Source organism: Phytophthora cinnamomi, assembly GCF_018691715.1.
Source record: "Phytophthora cinnamomi strain GKB4 chromosome Unknown Contig81, whole genome shotgun sequence".
Taxonomy (NCBI): Eukaryota; Oomycota; class Peronosporomycetes; order Peronosporales; family Peronosporaceae; genus Phytophthora; species Phytophthora cinnamomi.
This window is the reverse complement of record NW_027151014.1, coordinates 1,234,313-1,254,910: the sequence shown is the minus strand read 5'-3', so window position 1 is coordinate 1,254,910 and position 20,598 is coordinate 1,234,313. Positions and strand designations below refer to the sequence as shown.

Below are 20,598 nucleotides of genomic sequence, written 5' to 3'. Positions count from 1 at the left end.
GGGCGAGTGATGGAGCTTCTTGGGGAGGAGGACGCTAAGTCGATTGTGCGCCGCTGGGTGCTTGGCGGAAGGGAGGATACTTACACGAGACTTTGATTGCCAGGACTCGTAGTAAGGCAGGTATTATAGTACAGTGATATCGCACTACATATTATAATAGAGTACATTGACATTATTAAGACAAATAGATATTATTAAGATTTTTATTAATACTTATTAATGGTTTCCGCACCATTAGGTACGATTGTAGGAGCTACTGAAGTGATCCTCCATGGTGTCCAGCGTGTCGGGGCGCTCAGCGAATGCGGCGTGGAGGTTAGACTCCTCTGGCGCATGGATATCAGGAGGCGCTACGCGGCTTTGGGGACGAGCGACAGCGGCGCCAAGGCGGTGGTCAAGTCCCTGCTGGTGATTATTTTTGAGGCGAAGCGCACATCTTACGTGTGTGGCGGTGTCTGGACCACCCCCTGTACTCGGGCTTTATGATGCGTGGTGCCCCCCTTCATCTTGTGCGACAACAGATGTTGGCGGCAACCCGCAACTAATTCACCACCTACGAATGTCAAAAGTGCCGTCGGGTGGGTGCAGGCACACTGGGAAAAGTGTTCGGACGGAGCGGGTAACCCATATGCAAGCTATGATATTTAGTTACTTATTTCGAAGTCTGGCCACGATCGTGCAGGACGACAGAGATGGTCACTCCTGCTGACCTAGGTCTGTATCACTGGCAGGACGGTGCTGTTTTGGTTGTACCCGGTGCGTGTGAGTGCTATAATATATTCAGCCACAAGAACCGCTACATCGTCAAGTGTCAACTCATAGATCTACAACTGAGACTGCTCAACAAACCGCTAAGACCGCTACCCTACGTTGTCAAGGGTGACTCCTATTAACTGCGTCATTGCTGATGCTTAACAGACAAACAGTCAATTCGCTAGAGTGTCCGGTATGTTTAGTAGCAAGCACAATTGTAGCAACAACCAGGCATAACCAACTGAACCTTCAGTGTCTAGCATATTACATCGGTCGATGTATTACTATCAAAATAATATCAGTTCATATATATATCAATATTATATTTCAAATATGAATTTGTTGATGCTATATGTATTATATTAATATTGTATTACTATAGTTCATATATTGCTGTTACTACGAACCTCTGCCTGCACATCGTGGGGGCCGAGCTGAGCTGGGAGCGAACCTGCGTGGCCGGCGTGGTACTCACAAGCTATGCAAGCGGTGTCCACGGAGGTGGGGCTACTGAATGGCAGGGCGCAGTTCACATCACCGCGCGCAATTCGTGCAGATGCTTGTACAGCTACGGCTTCTCCCCCAGACTTAGAGGCTAAGGCTGAAAGCTGCAGGCGCTCCCGCTACGGCTTTGATTGAGGAGCTGCGACGCAGGGCGGTGAGCTACGCAGTAGCAGGTCGCAGTTCTTGACAACCACAACAGCGTGTTGTCAACAGGAATCGAGCGTGTCACCGAAAAGGAGCGAGGATATTGTGCGGACGCGCGCGTAGCCCATTGCTACAGTACATCCCTAACGACTACAGAACTACGTTGCACAGATTGCATGAAGGCTATGAGCCCAGACCACCCGTACATCCATAGTCTCAGCACCGAAATGCACGATGCGGCAACTTGAAGTTGTACCCTCTTCAAACCAATACCATACCTCAAACCACCACTTCTGGAGGATTTGCCAATCCCACGCCACATTTCAAGCGACGCATACTGCCCCAAGTCTGCAGCATGGAGGCCAGCGCGAGTCTGGGCGGGGCCTCGCACTCGACGGCCATGTGCTGGGCCGCGTCGGAGGGCAACCTGGAGGCCATGCGGCGTCTGCGCGAGGAGCACGGCGCGGACGTGAACTCCGCCGACTACGACAAACGGTAGAATTCCGAGTAGAACAGCCTTGATCAGTAGAGCAATTCTACCAAATTCCTAACCCGTCGAGTTGCCGCGTAGAACGCCACTACACATCGCCGTGAGCGACGAGCAGTTGGAGATGGTGGACTACCTGCTGCAGTGCGGGGCCAACGCCGAGGCGCTGGACCGCTGGGGGCGCTCCCCCATCGACTGCGCCGTGGAGAGCAAGAACGTGGCCATTCTACGCCTCCTGGAGCGCGAGCACTACCCGGTCCACAGCAGGAAGCTCTCGCTGTTCGAGGGCAACGTGACGACCACCGAGGGGATGCGCCGGTGAGTAACGTAGCCATTTTAGTCGTGTCAGGCAGTCATCAAGCTAGGGGAAACTTCAAGTCGACGGCCGATCTGATATGTGTATGTACGTGTTGCCGTTACTAGGAGCCGGTCCAGCCCCGACGTGGCCGCCTTCTTCCGCGCCGTGCAGGAGGGCAACACTGAGAACGTCAAGCGCTCGTGGCTCGGGGGCATGGGCGTCAACGTGACGGACGAGCTGGGGCGCACGTCGCTGCATGTTGCGGTGGAAAACGGACAACTCGGCGTCATTGAGTTGCTGCTCTCGGCCGGGGTGAACACCAACGTGGTGGACGCACGTGGCCGCTCGCCCATCAGCATCGCGCTGGAGAAGCAGCAGTTCGCCATCGCGGAGATGCTGCGTGTGCACCAGAAGAAGAAGCTGGTGAGTCGCCAGGCGAAGGGCAGCGAGGACGAGCACAACACTGCGCTTGCCTTCAGGGCCACCAAGCAGGGCGACATGGAGAAACTGAAGCAGCTGGTGCCCGAGCTCGTGCGACCTGATATGGAAGATTACGATCTCCGGACGCTGCTGCACGTGGCCAGTGCAGAGGGACACCTGCAGATCGCCAAGTACTTGGTCGACTGTGGAGCCAACGTCAACTTGTTGGATCGGTGGGGGTCCTCGCCGCTGTCGGATGCGGTGGACTTCGCCCACAATGAACTGGCCAAGTTTTTAATCGCCAATCACGCCACGGAGAGCGGGTTCCGAGCGACGGTAGCTGTCGACCACATTGACAACGCGACATTGGCTGGAGCTCTGGAATTTACTCTTCGAGTGATCACGCGGGTATGTTTTTTGACTTGTTATTCTCTTGTTTTAGTGCTAATGTTTTTTTTTTTTTTTTACTGTTTTTAGGATCCGTGGTTGATGGGTCAAGTGCATTGTCCGGTGTTGGACGACGACGGCAACTGCATCTTGATCACGCACAGCATCTGGCAGAAGAACAATTCTTCAGTACAGCGTCAGCATAAATCGACTGCGGTTTTGTCGCCCCGAGCGGCGAAAAACCGCCCGATTGATACAGCTGCACTGTGGAGCGACGCTATTCAAAAGTACCGGAAAGTGTCGTCCATGGTCATGATCGACCCTGGTCAAGGCCACATCGGAAATGTCTTCAGTGGGCAGCACCCAGAGTGGCTCGACCTGCACGCAGCACAGCAGTCGCAGTTTTTCCTGCTGCCTCACGCTCGGCGAGCAGGAATCCAAACCATTGTGTCGGTCCCGATGATCTGCAAAATGTCGACGGTTGCAGTGCTGTCGTGGTACTCGGACCGCGCAAAGCCCGAAGACCAGCACGAGTTGCAGCGCATCCAGCGGGTTGTTAGATCGGTGATGATTCTGTCCACGCTTCGTCAGGACCTACAGAGTGCGGCCTCGTCGAACATCGGTACTGGAAGAATTCCTCGATTCCAGTACTGCCAAACGCTGGACAATGCCATCACCGCGAATGGAGAACTAACGGACTCGTCGATTCTCCGCGAAGACTGTACGTTGTACTGTCGATTTATCTTCTTGGTGGGGTTTCATTACTCTTAACTGTATTCTTTTTGACGATACAGTAAATGTTTGCGATACAACCCCGCTTGCTCTGGAATGGGGTTTGTTCGACATGGTGGATACGTTGGCCACCTCGATGAGCAGCGAGGACCACGCGGCTGTGGTTCCGATTTTGCGCTCTTTGGTGCTGTTACTGCGCAATGGTCTCTTCAACGACGCACTGCGCGAGCACGGTCATGGCGAACCCCATGGGCAAAGTGAGGACTCGTCTCTCAAGCATGTTATCGAGGAATGCAACGGCAAGATCCGCACGAAATGGACTTTGCTAGGACACCTGAAGTACTACCTCCAGTACTTGTATACCGTTAGCCCCACAGAGGCGGAACTGTTCACTGACGTGCACGAGTTATCCCACAAGGTGGAGAGATATCTGAAGGAGCAGGCTGAGGGCGAGGATATCGAGGACAGCTCCAGCAACACGGACGAAATGGAGGTCGACGAGACTCCCGAGACGGCAACACCTGAACCTGCGCCAGCTTCTGCTCCGGATTGCGTCCTATGCAAATACAACGTTCCAGGTAAGTCGTTTCGAGATCCTGTCATATCGTGGATGATCGTGGCATTAATTGCGGGTCTTGAACGATATCGTAGGACACATTCACCCCGGCCGAACGCCAATTCCGCCAACTCCCCCTCCACCAAGAGCAACCCCCTTCCACACGAAAACCTCGAAGTCTCCACACGGTAAGTGTCAATATCAAACACTTTGCATTGGTGTCGAGCTCACCGAACCATTCTGTTGCAGGAGAGCGGCTCTTTGGTCACGCAGAGAATCCGAAGTCCCCCGTGTACCGTCAAATTGAACAGGTTCGCCACCAACCTCTTCGCTTCTTGAGCCACGGCATGTATTCTGACCGTTGCCCTGCTGTATGTAGCTGCTGGAGAAACTGGAGGGTGAGTACGATGCCTTCGAGCGGAAAGCCGAACTTGCAGATTGTTGCGACGGAGCGAAACCTGCCACATTCACGTCCAGCGACTTGTACGACGCAATCGGTTCTGCTCACGACGCCCCAGTCACACGCAGAAGCTCGACGGCAGAGAACCCGCGCAAGCAACTGCTGGATGTCATCAACGACATCATGCACGACACCTCGTGCGTGATCACGCGCGAACAGCTCTTCTCGCTGCACCAGTGTCTGCTCCCAGCATCAAGTGGACAGGCCGGCGTCCTCCGCACAGATTTGGCTGTCGGGTATGCGTCGCCCCGAATCTACCGCGTGTTCATCCCCGCCGGAGAGATCGAAGATGCGTTGAACAACCTGATCAATACACTCAACGATACCAGTCGGTGGGAGAACCGCCCTCTGCTGTGCGCGTACTACGCGTTCGCAGTGCTCGTGTTCTACATCCACCCGTTCCACGACGGCAACGGGCGTTGCGCTCGCCTTCTAGGCAACTTGGTGGCCAAGAAGCTCGGCTTCCCACCCTTGCTGCGCGCCGCCGACAAGACCATCCAAGTTCCTGAATTCTTGCAGAAAGCCATCGTGACCATGGAGATCATCCGCAATAGCCGCCGTCAAACTCGCCAGACGCGCATGCTCTCCACCCGCAGAGAGAACTCGTCCATGTGGTTCTAGTTGTACACAATGGACAGAGAAACAGATAACCGTGCCAAGAAGACAGACCCCAAGTTGAAGTTGTCCTGTACTACCGTTTGATCTGGCGAACTCAGAAGGTAGTCCCGATCTAAACTGTGGTCTTGCTCTAACCGTGTGTATTGTCAAACCCGTGATGGAATGTGCCCCAGATCGCTCAACTTCCTCCTCACTTCGGAATTTTCCTCGTCGAGCGCGGATCACGAGAGCAAAGCAGAGTACGAAAGAAGAAGAAGAAAAAAAAAACTGAACCATGGTTCGAGGTCGTGACGGCGGTCGAGGTGGCCGTCGCGGCGGAAGACAACCAAGTGGAAGAGGGAGGGGAAGAGGGTTCGACAACCGAAACCAAGGTGGCGGTCGAGGAAGAGGTCAAGACAGCCGAAACCAAGGCGACCACGGACGCCAGCAATCCTTTGGTCAAGCACCAAGATCCGGCGGCTATCGACCCCCTAGACTTCCTTTAAACCCTTCGAACCTTCAGTTCATTCGGTCAGTTCTTAAGGACTGTCCGAACCACAAGCTCAAGAAAACCATCGAGTACATGAGCAAGGCCTGGATCAGCTGCTGGCAAGGCGTTGAGAGTCTCCCAGTGGACGCGGTCAAGGTGCTGCTCTCCGCCCTGGCGCGACTGCCGTTCTCAGCGTCCATTGACCCGCCCCCACTTCCTGCTATCAGCAAGGCGGTGAGTGCACTACTGAGCCAGTTGACAGGGAGTGATTCGTCTTTTGACGGTAATGATGAAACCCTGGAGGGGGTAGAACTGGTAGAACGCGTCGTCACTCGACTGCTGAAGTTCACGTGGAACCTGAAGAGAGACGACGTCAAGGAGACGCTGGACGAGATGATCGCTCAGGCGGATAGTAGTCTGAGTATTCGGTTGAAAACCCACCGTCCCGTTCGTGGTCGGTTGGCCGAGTTGCTGACCAAAATGGAGGCGCCATGGACCATCAAGGTGAAAGTACAGGAGGTGGCCGAGATGGAGGTGAAGGAGACTGCTCTACCGGACTGGAGACACCCAACCGTGGCGTGGTTGGCGAACTACCGGAATTTCCAGCCGACGTTGCTGCCGAAGCTGCAGCGACCTCGCACCAATGAAGGTAGAGTGTATGAGAACACTGACGAGTATTTCACGACGATCGTGAAATTGTGGATCGGCATGACTTTTGTCGAAGGGAACAACGCGCTTTTGCCGCACTGCACGGTGAAGATGGGAGAAAAAGTGTGCGATCAGCCGCTGTGGCCTTTTCCCGGGAAGGAGAAGCTGTTGAATTGCAAGAACTCGCAGTGCGATCGCTACGCCACGTTCCTGTGTGCTCACAGGCTGCACACGAGAGGCTATTGCAGCAACTGTGCCGGAGAATACCAGCAGCGACTTCGAGGACCGCCGTCCAAGTACGCGTCGACGCACATCTACGACGGATGCATCTCCAGCGTCAAGTACGACGGCACCATTTCCATCGAGCAGTTTGCATCACGTCGACCTCCGCTGAAACCAATTCACTGGCGTACAACCAAGCGGCTTTCGAGTCCCAATTTGATCGGAATTGTGAGACTTGCCAACCGCGAGGCATCGTTGCGAGCTACGGACGAGATTTACTGGGCGGAGATCACTTTCCAGGGCAAGAGTTTCGACGAGTTCAAGGCTCGTGAGAAGGGGTGTCTGACGTTGCGTCTGCTGCAGTATCTGGATGAACCAGGAAACACATTCATGACACACAATCCGTCGGTGGGAGATGCTGTGGCAATTATCGATTGCCAAACGTTTGTGCCGGAGTTTGTCCCTGTTTTGATAGCTCTGGAAAAACAACGCCAGCTGCCGGTCCCGTTCCAGGACGGTGCACTATTGAACTTGTCTGAAGAAGCGGTGGTATTCGGAAGAAATCGATCCGACAGTGGCAACTACGAAGACGAAGGCGAGGACGGAGTTGACGCCGTTGATACGACTGTGGTTTCAGATTTTAGTGCGCCCACGCGTGAGTTGATTCGGAAGGTGATCCAGTTCTCGCTGCTGGATCCGATTGTCGACATTCGTCGAGATGCAGCGCTGCGTAGTAGTTTGGAACGATCGTTGCTGAATCTGGTGAATAGCGCGACGCTCGATCCAGGCCAATTGAAGAGCTTCGCAGAGGCGATGATGTACCCGGTGCATTGCACTCAAGGCCCCCCTGGCACAGGCAAGTCTTACTTGGGTGTCGTGATAGTGCGAGCTTTGCTAGTTGTTCGGAACCTCTGGAAGAAGAAGAACCGTGAAGTCGGCGACCCTCCTATCCTGGTCCTGTCGTACAAGAACCACGCCATCGACGAATTTCTGTTAGACTTAGTTCGCTCGGAGCCTGTGTTGGATCACATGCCGGGCAACGCTATGTGCTTCGGGAGATATTACTTAGGGAACGGTTTTAAGCAGCTTGTCCGCATTGGCGGCGGGTGCACTGAGCCTGAGCTGGAGCAGTATCGTGAACGCAATGTCGCCCATTCGGACCCAAGTGTCCGTGAAGCCTCCAACCGCATCGAGAGCTGCCAGGATTTACGAGACCAGTGGCACAAGTTTCGAGACTGCTTCGCTCCGATTTTTGAGGCGCAGACTGCTCTTGCAGGCCGAACCAAAACGCTGAGTGTCGACGAGCGGAAGACCGTGATGGCAGGAGTTCCTGCACTGTCGAAAGCTGTGGCGACACTTTGGACGCTGTCAAAGAATGGCGGCACGAGCGACGCAGGCAAAACCTTGCTGTCCGATGATGCTGAAGAAAAGATGCCTGCACCTACAGACGAAACTACCGAGGATTCGGGTGACGAAGGAACTGTAAAACGAGGTGCAGACATTGACCCAGTCGAGGTCCTAGAATTTGTGCTCAAGAATGAGCTGATGTTGACATCCGTAGACATCGCGCGGTTACGCAAGGGTATCAAGCACTATGATCCTGATATCGATCCACAGGAGGTATTGTACCAATGGATCTTGGGATTTTGTCCGCTACCAGCGTGTGCTTACCCAGAGCCATGCCTACACGTGTGTACCGAGGGCAGTAACTATTGCCAAGAGCATTCGTGCAAGTTCACCACGGATGGAAAAACGTTTTGCCTGGACAGCGTTGATCACAAACGACTGTACTGCAAGTGTCACTTGTGCTCAACCGAGAAGTGCAAGAGCTGCAGACTCGATGAGGTCCAGCATTTTTGTGAAGACCACGCGTGCTTCGTGTGTCTGGCTCGAGGCGAACTCGCGCAAGAAGCTGTGGAGGAGCCACCTCGAAACACTTGCGAACAACACCCGCTTTGTTGGGGGATGGATGGAATGTGCTCGGAAGTTGCAGAGCCCAACGCGTCTTACTGCCAGGCGCACGCTGAAGATTTATACTGCAAGTGGACATCGAAGCGTGGCGAGGGTTGCAGTGATATTGCTACAACAGGCCAGTACTGCGGTAAACACCACGCCGAAGCTGTAGCCAGAGCGACTCGCGCGGCTCAAACAAGTTCCAACAAATGCCAGTCGCTGACGAGGAAGGGCAAACCGTGTAAAAGTTATCCGCTATCAGGCTCCAATTTCTGCAGGGACCACGTCGGTCGTAGTAACCAACTCCCTGCGAAATTTCGGGAGGTCGTGCTGCCCAGCAGCGAAACTAAAGTTGAGGCATTAGCCACTTTGGAAACCCCTGCCCATAAAGATGAGTTAGCGACAGTAGAATCGCCAGGTGATGGATCCACGCAGTCACCTAAAGCTGATGAACCCAATCCCGAAGCCCAAGAATCGGATGCAGTTGAAGCGAAAGCACAGGATGACGATCTGATGAGCTCGGATAGTGACATTGAGGACTTTGTCGATGCTGTTCAGTACGATAACGAGGACGAAGTCGAAGAATCGGAGCATCTTCAGCACATGCGCGATGTGCTGGAGGTAGACGACGAGGTCCAGGAAGTTGTCGAAGTTGCTGACGAGAACGAAGAAGAAGAGCAGAATCCATGGACGACACCCGATCAATCCTTGATATTGCCTCCAGAATGGCATTGGGATATGACGCTGGAAGAGCGGTGGAACGCCCTGTCCTCGGTTTTGAACCTGTGGGGTGAGATCAACGCGAAGCTACAGCACGAACTCGCAAAAAACATCGAAAACCTGAAAGTTGAGCACCAGCGTCAAGTTCTGCTGGCGAATTCTCGAGTATATGAAGGCAAAGCGGTTATCGGGGGCACTATAACTGGTTGCGTATCACGATTGGAGGCGATTCGCACTACAAATCCGTTCGCGATTTTGGTGGAGGAGGCGTCTGAAGTGATGGAGCCACTGCTTTTTTCGTGCTTCAGCTCGTCCACCCGAAAGCTGGAGATGATTGGCGATCACATGCAACTTCAGCCGTCCGTCATGGGGCGGATCGACTTTGAACGAGTGAACAAGGTCAACATCTCGATGTTTGAGAGGCTGATCAACGCTCCACAGGGGAACGAAGTCCCGTCGTCGGTTCTCTCAATTCAGCGTCGAATGCGCAAAAACATTTGCGACCTCACTCGCAACTTCTACGACGATATTACCACAATCGAAGACCACAAAGTCTGCGGCACGAAACTCATCGGTGGATCAAGCAAAAACGCGCATCCCCTTCTCGATGCTTGTGAGGGAGGTGGCCGCGAAGTTCCTGGCGTATCGCCTCATATTTTCTTCTGGACGCACACTGGTGCTCAGCAACGAGCTTCTGTTGGTTTGTCTCGCGTGAACAACCAGGAAGCAAACATGACGTGCAAACTGGTGCAGTATCTGGTGCACTGCGGTGTCCCCGCGAAGTCCATCGCTGTGCTCACACCGTATAAAGGCCAGTTGATGTTGATGCGGAAGATGTTGATGACAACTTACGGGCTGAGGACTATGTCAACAGGACGGGATCCTAAGCCTATTCCTTCGTGCTTTCTGTCTACTGTGGATCGTTTCCAAGGCGACGAAGCGGACGTCGTCATTATCTCGCTGGTTATCGATGGGAAGTCTCGGACGCCGTTCGTGAAGCTCCAGAACCGGATGATTGTCCTGCTGAGTCGTGCACGGCTCGGGATGTACGTTGTCGGGAACGTCGAGTACTTTGGCGAGACTGCGCACTGGCAGAAAACGTTGGCACTGTTGGAGGGTGAGGCTGGGTCCGACAACACTGAAAAAACTGACTGCACAACATACACCGGACCTCGTATCGGGAAAGCGCTCCCGATCTGCTGTCCCGAACATCGGGCATCTGTGAAGCTCGCAAAGGAGGATCGAGACCTGAAGCTCGGCTTTTGCACGGTGGTGTGCTCTGCAAAGTTGTCGTGCTCTCACCAGTGCAGCTTGATGTGCCACTGGCCGCAAGTCGATCAGCACAACAAGCGCTGTGCAGTGGAAGTGGAGTCACCTTGCAGGCGCCACCCGCGAGTGCTGAAATGCTCCGCTGTCGCAGCTTCCGCTGGCCAGATGTCTATTGACAAGGCTCTGAAGAAGTACCAATGCGATATTCAAGTGGAAGTGAGCTTACCCTGTGGCCACGACCAGAAGATGAAGTGCCACGCACACAGTGAAATTGTGGCGGGACGTGACTCATGGCCTGTGTGCACCAAGACCGCCATCGTGCCGTACGTTTACGATGAGTGCAAGCATATTCTGCAGTGCACGTGCAGCGAATTCGATCGGTACTCGAAGGGTTTAGCCCCTCCGTGCTCGGAAAAAGTCGAGTATACTCCGCCCTGTCAGCACACTGTGTGCTTATCCTGCCACGATCGCCAGGACTACGTCAGCCAAGTACGCCGACTGACATGCAAGGAGAAAGTTAAGTTGGCGTTGCCTCGATGCGGACATGAAGTGGTTGTGTCGTGTCCGATAGCAGAAAACCTCAAGCAATGGACTGGCGAAGCGAACACAACGCTTGACTTTGTCCAAGAGGGCGAGTCGTACGGACCAAAAGATCACTTTTGCAAGCAAACGGTGAAGTTCCAGCGCCGATGTGGCCACCACGAACAGGTGAGATGTGAGAGAGCGTTCGAGCTGGCTCAAAGTCCTTCTCGATGCCTAGAGCCCGTGGTGGTGGCGAATCCCGAGTGTGGTCACGAGTGCGCCACTACTTGCTTCGAGAAGGAGCGGCTTTATGAGAAGGTGGCACAGTACTCGAGCTTCATCGACGATATCGATCCGTTGGAGGTTGTAAACGAAGGAGACTCCAGCAACTTCCGCAGCTACGGGCTCAATGTTCAGTGCAGCCACGAAGTGACGTATGTACGAACCTGTGGACACAAGGCCAAGATGAAATGTAGCAAGGCTCGACACGTGACAGCGGCTTGTGAAGAATTGGTGAGTGCAGAGCTACCCGTTTGCGGCCATGTAGTGCGTCTTTCGTGTCATTTGAGGACGCATTTGAGTGCATGGCAACCATGGCAAGTTCAGACTGAATCGACGAAGCTGTTGCTTGAGGATAACGTGGTGGTGGATACATTGTCAGTGCCTAGAGCACGACCAACACTACTGAGATCCATTTTAAAGGATTGCGTCGCTCCTGTGCGCTTCCGTCGGACCACTACGTGCGGACACGATATTGAGATGAAGTGCTGCGACGCGTTCAAGGTTCTTCAAGGAAAGCAAACGCCAAATCCTTGCACTATTCGTGTGTTGAAGACATTGCCCTGCGGACACGAACTTGCGATGAAATGTTCCGATAACCTGGAGAGTGTGAGCTGCCAGGAATCTGTCGAGAAGCCCTGTTGGAACTTTTCCACCTGCGGCAACAAAGTCCCAGTCCCGTGCAAAGTGTCGGCGGACACAGTCCAGTGTGCGAACGAAACGGAGTGGATTTGCCCAGCTGGACATTCGTACGTGTTACGGCTGTGTAGTAGAGGCCTTCCGTCCGACTGCCCTCAATGCTCAGCGACCCGGTTAGATGCGTTGATCAAAGACACCCAGAGTATATTGAGCGACAAGAAGCTCAATTTGTGGGCGCCAGAAGCAGCGCGAATTTTACCTGACATTAATGGAGTGACGCATATCACCATGAGTCAGCCTAGTAAGCGCGACTTCCTCGTTCGGAAAAGGAAAGTGTTGGAGAGATTCAAGGGTGGCCAGGATTCGAACGCGACGTGGTCGAATGCTCTCTTCTCGCCCGTGGAGTTTCCCGTGTTTGTCGTCCTAAACCGGAAATTGCAAACGCAACATATTGACAAATTTGAGTTGAAGGACTTCGGGAACCAACAATTTATCGGGATGGAAGTTTACGAGGCAACTCAAGGGAACTTGAACCGCGTTGTCGGTACGGGTAAAGCAAGTGTCCTCTTTGGCCATCTTTTTATGGTGAAGTATCTGAAGAACCCCGTTGACTTCCCCAAGAACAAAGGCAAAAAGGGTGCCAAATTGAGGGATTGGGTACATCGGCAAACGTCTCATGACTACGATGCGTTCTATCGTGATGCGAAATCTGGTAAGGAAGGTGGTAGTTGGGTAGTTTGGTCTCCTTATGCGATGTTCCCTATCCATCGTGTCGACATCACGGACGCGAATCGGGAAGTTATCTTGCAGAATTTACCTGAGAAATCCCAAGTCGAACAACCGCCGCTGAAAATTACGTTCAAGAAGCCGAACGCCACGTCAACTGCAGACGAAGAGAAGGCTGCGGCATCTACGCAGGCGCCTTCCATTTTGTCAGTTGAAGAGTTGGATAAACTGCGAGTGCTGACTGGATCCGTGAGTCCGCTCTTCGGGGAACTAAATGTGTGGTTTCCATGGGATGGCACATCACTGTCTACAGGAGCAGCGGAAGCCATTCCACAGCGTATGGAGAAGACTCTCGCTTCAAAGTTGAATTTCGTTCCGGCGAAATTATCAACCTCCAAGGATCAGCTATCCAAGAATCCTTTTGGTGGGATCAACTACCTGAAAAATGTGCAGGGACAAGGGAAGTTAAAGGAGGATGGAAACTTGTTCATGGCGATGGAGATGATGGCCGTACGAAAACAGGATACTGCTGAAGCACGCGCGAAGTTGGAGGAATACGTGGCTACAATCTGCGCTGAAGGAGGCAGTGGCTACGCACACCCACTCGTTATCGTTGCTATTGCACGGCTTGCTGCTCGGCTACGCCAAGCCTCGTCGTCGGACATCCACAGGAAACTGGCTGAGATTTTCGCCAAGTTGTATCTAGAAGCAAGCGCAGTATGGTTGAGTGGTGCGGAAGTGGCCCACGTGAAGACACTAACCAGCTCCGCTAATACGACTAGCGCTATCATTTCTGGTCCAGTCTCAGTTGAGGACAAGTGGGAGTCTTTGAAGTCCCAATACGGATGTCGGTCGCAGGCGATGGATGATTTGCTTAAGCTGGTGGGTCTGAAGAAGGTGAAACAAGCGGCCGTAAACTTATTCAAGAACGCGATGATATTGCAGCAGCTTTCTGCCACGCAACGGAAGAAGAACTCAATGCCGTTTAATTATTGCTTCGTGGGCAACCCTGGAACTGGTAAAACGACGGTCGCTCGGCTGTTTGCGGATGTGTTGAAAGACTCAAACATCCGACGAGCTAACACCTGCATGGAATGCACTGCCCAACAATTAAAAGACGATGGAGCTGATGAATTCCGTTCGAAATTGAAGAAAGCGGCTGGCGGTGTCTTGTTCATCGATGAAGCGTACGAGTTGGATCCCGCTGGAGATTTCAAAGGCAGACCCATCGTCGCCGAGTTATTGACAGCAGCCGAAGACAAACGAGACGACTTGTCGATCATCCTCGCAGGCTATGAAGATGACATCCAGAAGAAATTGTACGCCTACAACGATGGCCTCTCGTCTCGTTTCGAAGAAGTCACGTTCGAAGACTTTGATGCACGTGACTTGGAGGCTGTGTGGGACGGCATGGCTCGAGACCGTGGGTGGGAGTACGAGAGTGCTATCGCGAAGGTAGCCTTCCGTCGGCTTGTCAAGGCTGCAGGACGCAAAGGTTTCGGCAACGCGCGCGCTGTACGCAAATTGTTCGAGCAAGCGGTCAAAGAGGCCATGGCACGGGAGGACTTCGATAATACTCTGAAGTTCCAGACGATAGATTTGCTCGGCGATCGGCCATCTACCAACCCAAAGCTGCAAGCCGTGCTGAACGAAGTCGAGGAGAAGACTGGATGGCGCAAAGTCAAGGAAGAGATGAAGAAGCTGGTGCGAATCAGCGATGAAAACTACGAGCGAGAACTCAAGGGGCAGGAGACGGTGCCAGTATGTCTCAATCGACTCTTCTTGGGCAACCCTGGAACGGGTAAAACCACTTGCGCGGGGTATTACGGGCGCATTCTAAAGGCACTTCATTTCCTGAGCAATGGCGAAGTTGTGAAGAAGACAGCGGGTGACTTTGTCGGCAGTCACGTCGGTGAGTCTCAAACAAAGACGTCGCAGATTTTGGAGATGTCGAAGGGCAAAGTGCTCGTTATTGACGAAGCCTACAACCTGAACAACAACATGTACGGCAAGCAGGTGCTGGACGTGCTGGTCGAGAAGGTTCAGGGCGATGAAAGCGACGATTTGGCGGTACTGTTGATCGGGTACGAAAACGAGATGCTGGAGATGTTACGCACTCAGAACCCAGGACTGATTCGACGTTTTCCGCTGCAGCACGCCTTCCAGTTTGAGGACTACACGGAGCACGAACTTCTCGACATTTTGGAATGGAATTGCGCCAAGCGCAGCGTGACGTGCCCGTATGACGTGGCGGAGGCTTTGTTGAAGCAGTTAGCACTTCAAAAGACCCAGCCAAACTTTGGCAACGCCGGTGCGGTCGAACAATTGATCAAGCACGCGTTGGGCAAGGCAGTGAGTCGACCGATGGTGAACGGAACGACTGTATTGACATTGGAGGACGTAGGTGCTGAGAAGGAGTCAAGCCAACAGGACCCGCTCGAGCTACTCAACAAATTGTACCGCATGGACGAGATTAAGGAGAAATTATCGCAACTACGAAATCAAATGCTCGTCGCGGACCGTGAAGGCTCTGGTCTACCGGAAGTTGGTCATTTCGTCTTCCGTGGATCTCCCGGTACGGGTAAAACTACGGTTGCGCGCGTTATGGCAGAAATTCTGCATGGGATGGGGGTGTTGGCCACTACGAAGCTTGTGGAAACATCAGGATTGGACCTCACCGCTGAGCACGTCGGCCAGACGAAGAAAAAGGTGACAGACAAACTCGGTGAAGCGAAAGGGGGGTTGCTGTTCATTGACGAAGCGTACGAGTTGGGCAAGGGGAAGTATGGAGAAGAGGCGATGACAACTCTTGTGGCTGCAATGACGGACCCTTCCTATGCTGGAATGGTCATCATTATCGCTGGCTACCCGAAGGACATTGATCAAATGCTTGACCGCAACGTTGGGCTAAAGAGCAGGTTCAATCGGTTCATTGACTTCCCCGACTGGGAGGCGCAAGACGCGGTGGTGTTCTTGAGTGAGAAGGCCGAGGCTGAGAATTTCGAGGTGGAAAGCGAGGCTGTGCTATCGCTCCAGCACACGTTTGTGGAGCTGAAAAAGCTGGGGAACTTCGGCAACGGGCGCGATGCAGTTCGTATGTGGAAGGAGATATTACAGTGTCGTGCTCAGCGGGTGGTTGACGAGCCTGAAGAGGAGCGGACCATTACCGAAAGTGACGCAGAGAAGGCTGGCGAAAGCATCCTGGCTGCTCGACTCGGGTCTGGTATTCCTGGTAAGGGAGTCGCAGCGGATGAGGATCCGATGAAGTTGCTTGATGGTCTGTACCGCATGGACCAGATCAGAGAGCAGCTCTCACGCTTGCAGATGGAGATGGCCGTTGCGGAACGTGAAGGCTCAGAACGTCCTGAAATTGGTCACTTTGTCTTCCGAGGCTCGCCTGGTACCGGTAAAACCACGGTGGCTCGCGTGATGGCACAAATTTTGCATGCGATGAGTGCTCTGGGGACCACGAAGCTTGTTGAAACATCGGGGTTGGATCTAACGGGGGAGTACGTGGGTCAGACGAAAGCGAAAGTGACGGAGAAACTTGTTGAGGCGAAAGGAGGACTGTTATTCATCGACGAGGCGTACGAACTGGGAAAAGGCCACTTTGGAGAAGAAGCGATGACAACTCTTGTGGCTGCGATGACAGATCCGTCGTATAGTGGCATGGTGATCGTGATTGCAGGCTACCCGAAGGACATGGACATCATGCTCAATCGCAACGCAGGACTCAAAAGCCGCTTTACGCGATTCATCGACTTTCCAGACTGGGAGCCGGAAGATGGCGTGGCCTTCCTTCGCTCGAAGACGGAGAAGGAGAAGATGAAGATGGAAAGTAGCGCTGAATTAGCTCTGCAGCAGACTTTCGCCGCATTGAAAGTGTTGGATGGATTTGGTAATGGTCGAGATGGTGTTCGAGTTTGGAAAGAGCTGTTGCAGTGTCGAGCACAGCGAGTGTTCGACTCACCGGAGGAGGTGCGTACGATCACTGCCAAGGACGCTGTGATGGCAGGTGACATCGTTCTAGCGGCAAGACGTCCACCCAGCGGGCCAGTACTCTCGCAGTCGTCGTTGGTTAAGGGTGCATCGATGTTGAAAGTTCAAGAGCAGCAACCGCGACCCCCAGAGTCATTTTCTGAGGCGACACAGGAAGAGGAACCGCCTGAAGAAGCATCATTTCAGGAACAGCTAGAAGAGAAAGAGGCGATTGCAGAGGAGACATTAGAGGTAGAGGCCGAGGAAGACCCAGAACCAGATGAAGACGAGGAGAAGTCGACGGAGAAGCGGGACCCTGGAGTGTCCGATGGGGACTGGGAAGAGCTGGAGCTTGCCAAAGCAGCCCACGCAGCTCACCTGGACGAATTACGACGTACCCGCGATCAAGCCAGGTTGGAGGAGGAGCGACGTCGCGCCCAGGCGATCCAGGAGAAGATTCGTCGGATCTGTCCATGCCCTGCGGGCTTCAACTGGTACAAAAGTGGTGGAGGCTGGCGGTGTGGAGGTGGAAGCCACTTCGTGTCGGATGCTCAACTCAACAACCAATTCACGCGCTAACGCAAACCGAGTGGAAGCTACTGCTATGTTTCAATAGTAGGTAGTAACTAGTAGCCGGTGCGGAGTTTGCTGTAATACATCAACTTTGTTACTTTGAGCACCTTGCAGCCGCGAGGCAGGTCAGTTTTACCCCAATGGCGAGGTTCTTTAGTAAATACTGAGTAGTGGTATCTTCAGCAGAAGAGGAATAAAGTAGGGCATGAATCATCAATTTCGTGCTCAAGGCGGTTCGATGAGCACACAGTGTTGTCGACGCGTCGGCTAAAGAGTGATTCGTTGTCTGTTGACTTCAATGGCGGTGAAAAACTGGCGAATTAGAAGTAGAATTAAATTTGATTAACTATTAGCGGACGTTTCGTTTTGCTAGCTACAGGTAGACCGATTGGCTACAGTAAACCATTTGGTCTTATCTTGGGATCCAAATTGGTTGGCTTGGTGTGGGTAATCGTATTGATGTCGGCGTATCAAAACCTAGTCGTTTAAGCACGTCAGCAACTGCCTGTTTGGATAGCTTGAGCGTATCGGGATGCTGGAAGATATACTGGCAATGTCTACCAAATGACGTCACCAATCTCTGAATATTTGGCTGATTATCTTCTGTTTCATAAAAGTGCAGTTCATTGCGTAATCGCCAAGTTGAATGAAAAACTATTGCTGTATGAACTCTCCATAATATTAGTAAAACCTTGTGTTGGTGTCTCCATCCCGCTTCGATGTCTTGTGGTTGTGGGAAAAGCAAAAGTCGCCAGCATAAGTCTGTGCGGAAAGCGTTTCTCCATGGATTCCAGAGAGTCACCCACATTTCATGTATTGCAGGGCATGTGAAGAAACAGTGTTCAACTGTTTCAATGGCTGCACATGATTCCCGAACACATTCCTGTACTTTTGGAATGCGTGACTTGAGATAGTAGAGCCTTGAACCAACAATCAGATCTAAAAAAACAGTCGAAGCATGACGTCATGGATTACAGGAGTAAGACATCGGCGCAGTAGATTGTGCTGGGATAGTGTCGAATGAATTCGTATTGTTGAACAACCTAGCTCTTCCAGTGGATGAGTGCTTATCACGTTAGCAGGTCGTAGAAGTTCGTTCCAATCTGTCAACTGAAGGTTCGGGAAAATTCTGGTTCCTTTGTCTGTTATCACTCCAAATGTTGGCGGCACTCACTCCACCAGCTTCTGGGTGAGGTAACACTCGACGAAATACTGAGTCATTTGATGGTATAGCGTAAATATATCAGACACAAAAATTCTTGATCCTAGCATCGGCCGTACCAGTGTGCGAATCTTACAGAAAACCTGTAAGCAGTGGGCCAGTGATGACATTCATCCAGAAAGTCAGCTAGACACCAAAGTTGTTTATGCGCTAGTTCACGGCACATGAATCTAAAGTTATTTGTTCCTGTTTCCAGAGGTGTACGAGCCACTTCTTGTCGATGAAAAACTTGAAAGGTTGTTGATATATTCCACCATATTGGACTAAACAGCGCGTATTGAACCTCTTTTGCTCTCGTGTACTGTAAAGTGTAACGGTGAGGCCATTTTAAACGGTTCCAATCCTTTAATAGCTGACGCCACCAAATGGGTAACTTCGTTGCCCTCCAACCAGGCGGTTTTGGTGAGTTCTGGATAAGAAACTCAGCCGACCACTTCCGAGAAAATGCTCCGTATCGTTGGAACAATACTTCCGTTATTGGACGGTACCACACAGAGTCTGTATCTTCATTGTGAGTTTGCAGCGCCTGTATAAATTGTTGAAGTATCTTAAAACGCTGTCTTTTGACAATTACTGCGATGTCCGGTACCCCATTCCATCTTTTTCTCGTGGTAATATCGCCATTCCTTTTTTTACTATGTTTATTCCCCCGGATCTTGTTGACACTCTATTGTACAGCACGTATGGGGTCACAACACCTTGCCACCGATTAATAAAACGAACCGGGATATTAACTGTGGTTGTGAAGTACCAAATCATTGATACTATCATCGCTTGAACAATTAACCGGCGCCCCATTAGAGTACGCGCCCTTCCCTTCCACAAGCGAAGACGATTCATTAACGTTTGATCCAAAGTCTCGGCTAGTTGGGTGGAGGTATCAAAATCTCCGAACGGAATTCCAAGGTATTTTACGATCTCGTCATTCTGCAGAATGTAGCGGTTCAAGGTTGAGTGCTGAGTGATGCCTATTTAGACTCATAATCACACTCTTGGCAGGGTTAAGTTTAGCGCCTGATCCAGCACAATACATGTCAACTATTCGCAATTGGCGTTGTAGATGTGTTACATCCATTGAAAATAACACAGTGTCGTCTGCGAAAAAGGCCACGGGAATCGATACCTCCTCATCAACCGCAACACCCCATTGCCGTTGTGCACGAATCAAATTTCCCAAAGGTTCCAGAGCTAAAGCAAAAAGAAAAGGTGATAACGTATCACCTTGCTTAACCCCTCGAGAGGGCTCTAGAGCAACTTGCGCCCATCCATTTATCATTAATGAACATTGTGACCGATTGTAGAGGAACTTTATCCATGTTAAAAACTTGGGTCCAAAACCTTGACGCTCCATTACTTTCAGTAAATAGTCTCTATTCACGCGGTCATACGGTTTGGCAAAATCAAGAAATGCAGCAACAGCTTTCCCCTCTCGGCTAGTTACCAAATGTTGAAGATCTCGAACTAGCATTACTTGGTGATGAATGGATCTTCCAGGAATGAAACCTTTTTGATCTGGATGAACTAGCAATGTCATGAAAGGTTTTAGTCTCTCTGTCAGTGTTTTGGATAGTGCCTTGACTTCCACGGACATTAGTGTTATCGGTCGAAAATTACCAGGGTTCGAACGGTCCCCCTTTTTGAAAAGGAGCACCACCGATGAATACCTCTGGTGTGGTAGAAGTTCTCCCCGTTGCAGTTGATATCGAAACATAATGCGTAGTTTTTTTTTCCAAACACCGCAGAAGCAATGTTATAAAAGGCTGTGGTGAATCCATCGGGCCCCGGAGCAGAATGCCCACGCATGGATCGTATTGCATCAGCTACTTCTTCCCCGGTTAGCTCCGAATCAAGAATTTGTTTTGCTTCCGTTGTAAGTGTACGATCAATTGAGTCCAGTAATTGTCGTTGGGCATTTCATTTGGCTGTGATTCATTTTGCGCGTATCGAGAATCTCCGAGGATTTCCCCCCAATGACGTTGAAAGCCACTAATAATGTCTGCTGGGTCGCTAGATACTGTT

The 20,598-nt window shown here is 52.0% G+C and overlaps 2 protein-coding genes across 2 annotated transcripts; both read left to right on the top strand.

Moving 5' to 3' along the window:
- Positions 1–1,756: 1,756 nt before the first annotated feature.
- Positions 1,757–5,362, top strand: IUM83_12565 (Ankyrin repeat domain-containing protein 50; the record flags this gene model as incomplete). Its single annotated transcript, XM_067937197.1, has 8 exons — positions 1,757–1,896; positions 1,973–2,206; positions 2,312–3,014; positions 3,084–3,714; positions 3,788–4,303; positions 4,377–4,469; positions 4,531–4,592; positions 4,661–5,362. The coding sequence occupies 8 exons, from the start codon at positions 1,757–1,759 to the stop codon at positions 5,360–5,362; spliced, it is 3,081 nt and encodes a 1,026-aa protein (XP_067785305.1).
- Positions 5,363–5,921: 559 nt separating this feature from the next.
- Positions 5,922–17,363, top strand: IUM83_12564 (Serine/threonine-protein kinase mph1; the record flags this gene model as incomplete). Its single annotated transcript, XM_067937196.1, has 3 exons — positions 5,922–8,318; positions 9,210–11,675; positions 12,378–17,363. The coding sequence occupies 3 exons, from the start codon at positions 5,922–5,924 to the stop codon at positions 17,361–17,363; spliced, it is 9,849 nt and encodes a 3,282-aa protein (XP_067785304.1).
- Between the last annotated feature and the right edge of the window lie 3,235 nt (positions 17,364–20,598).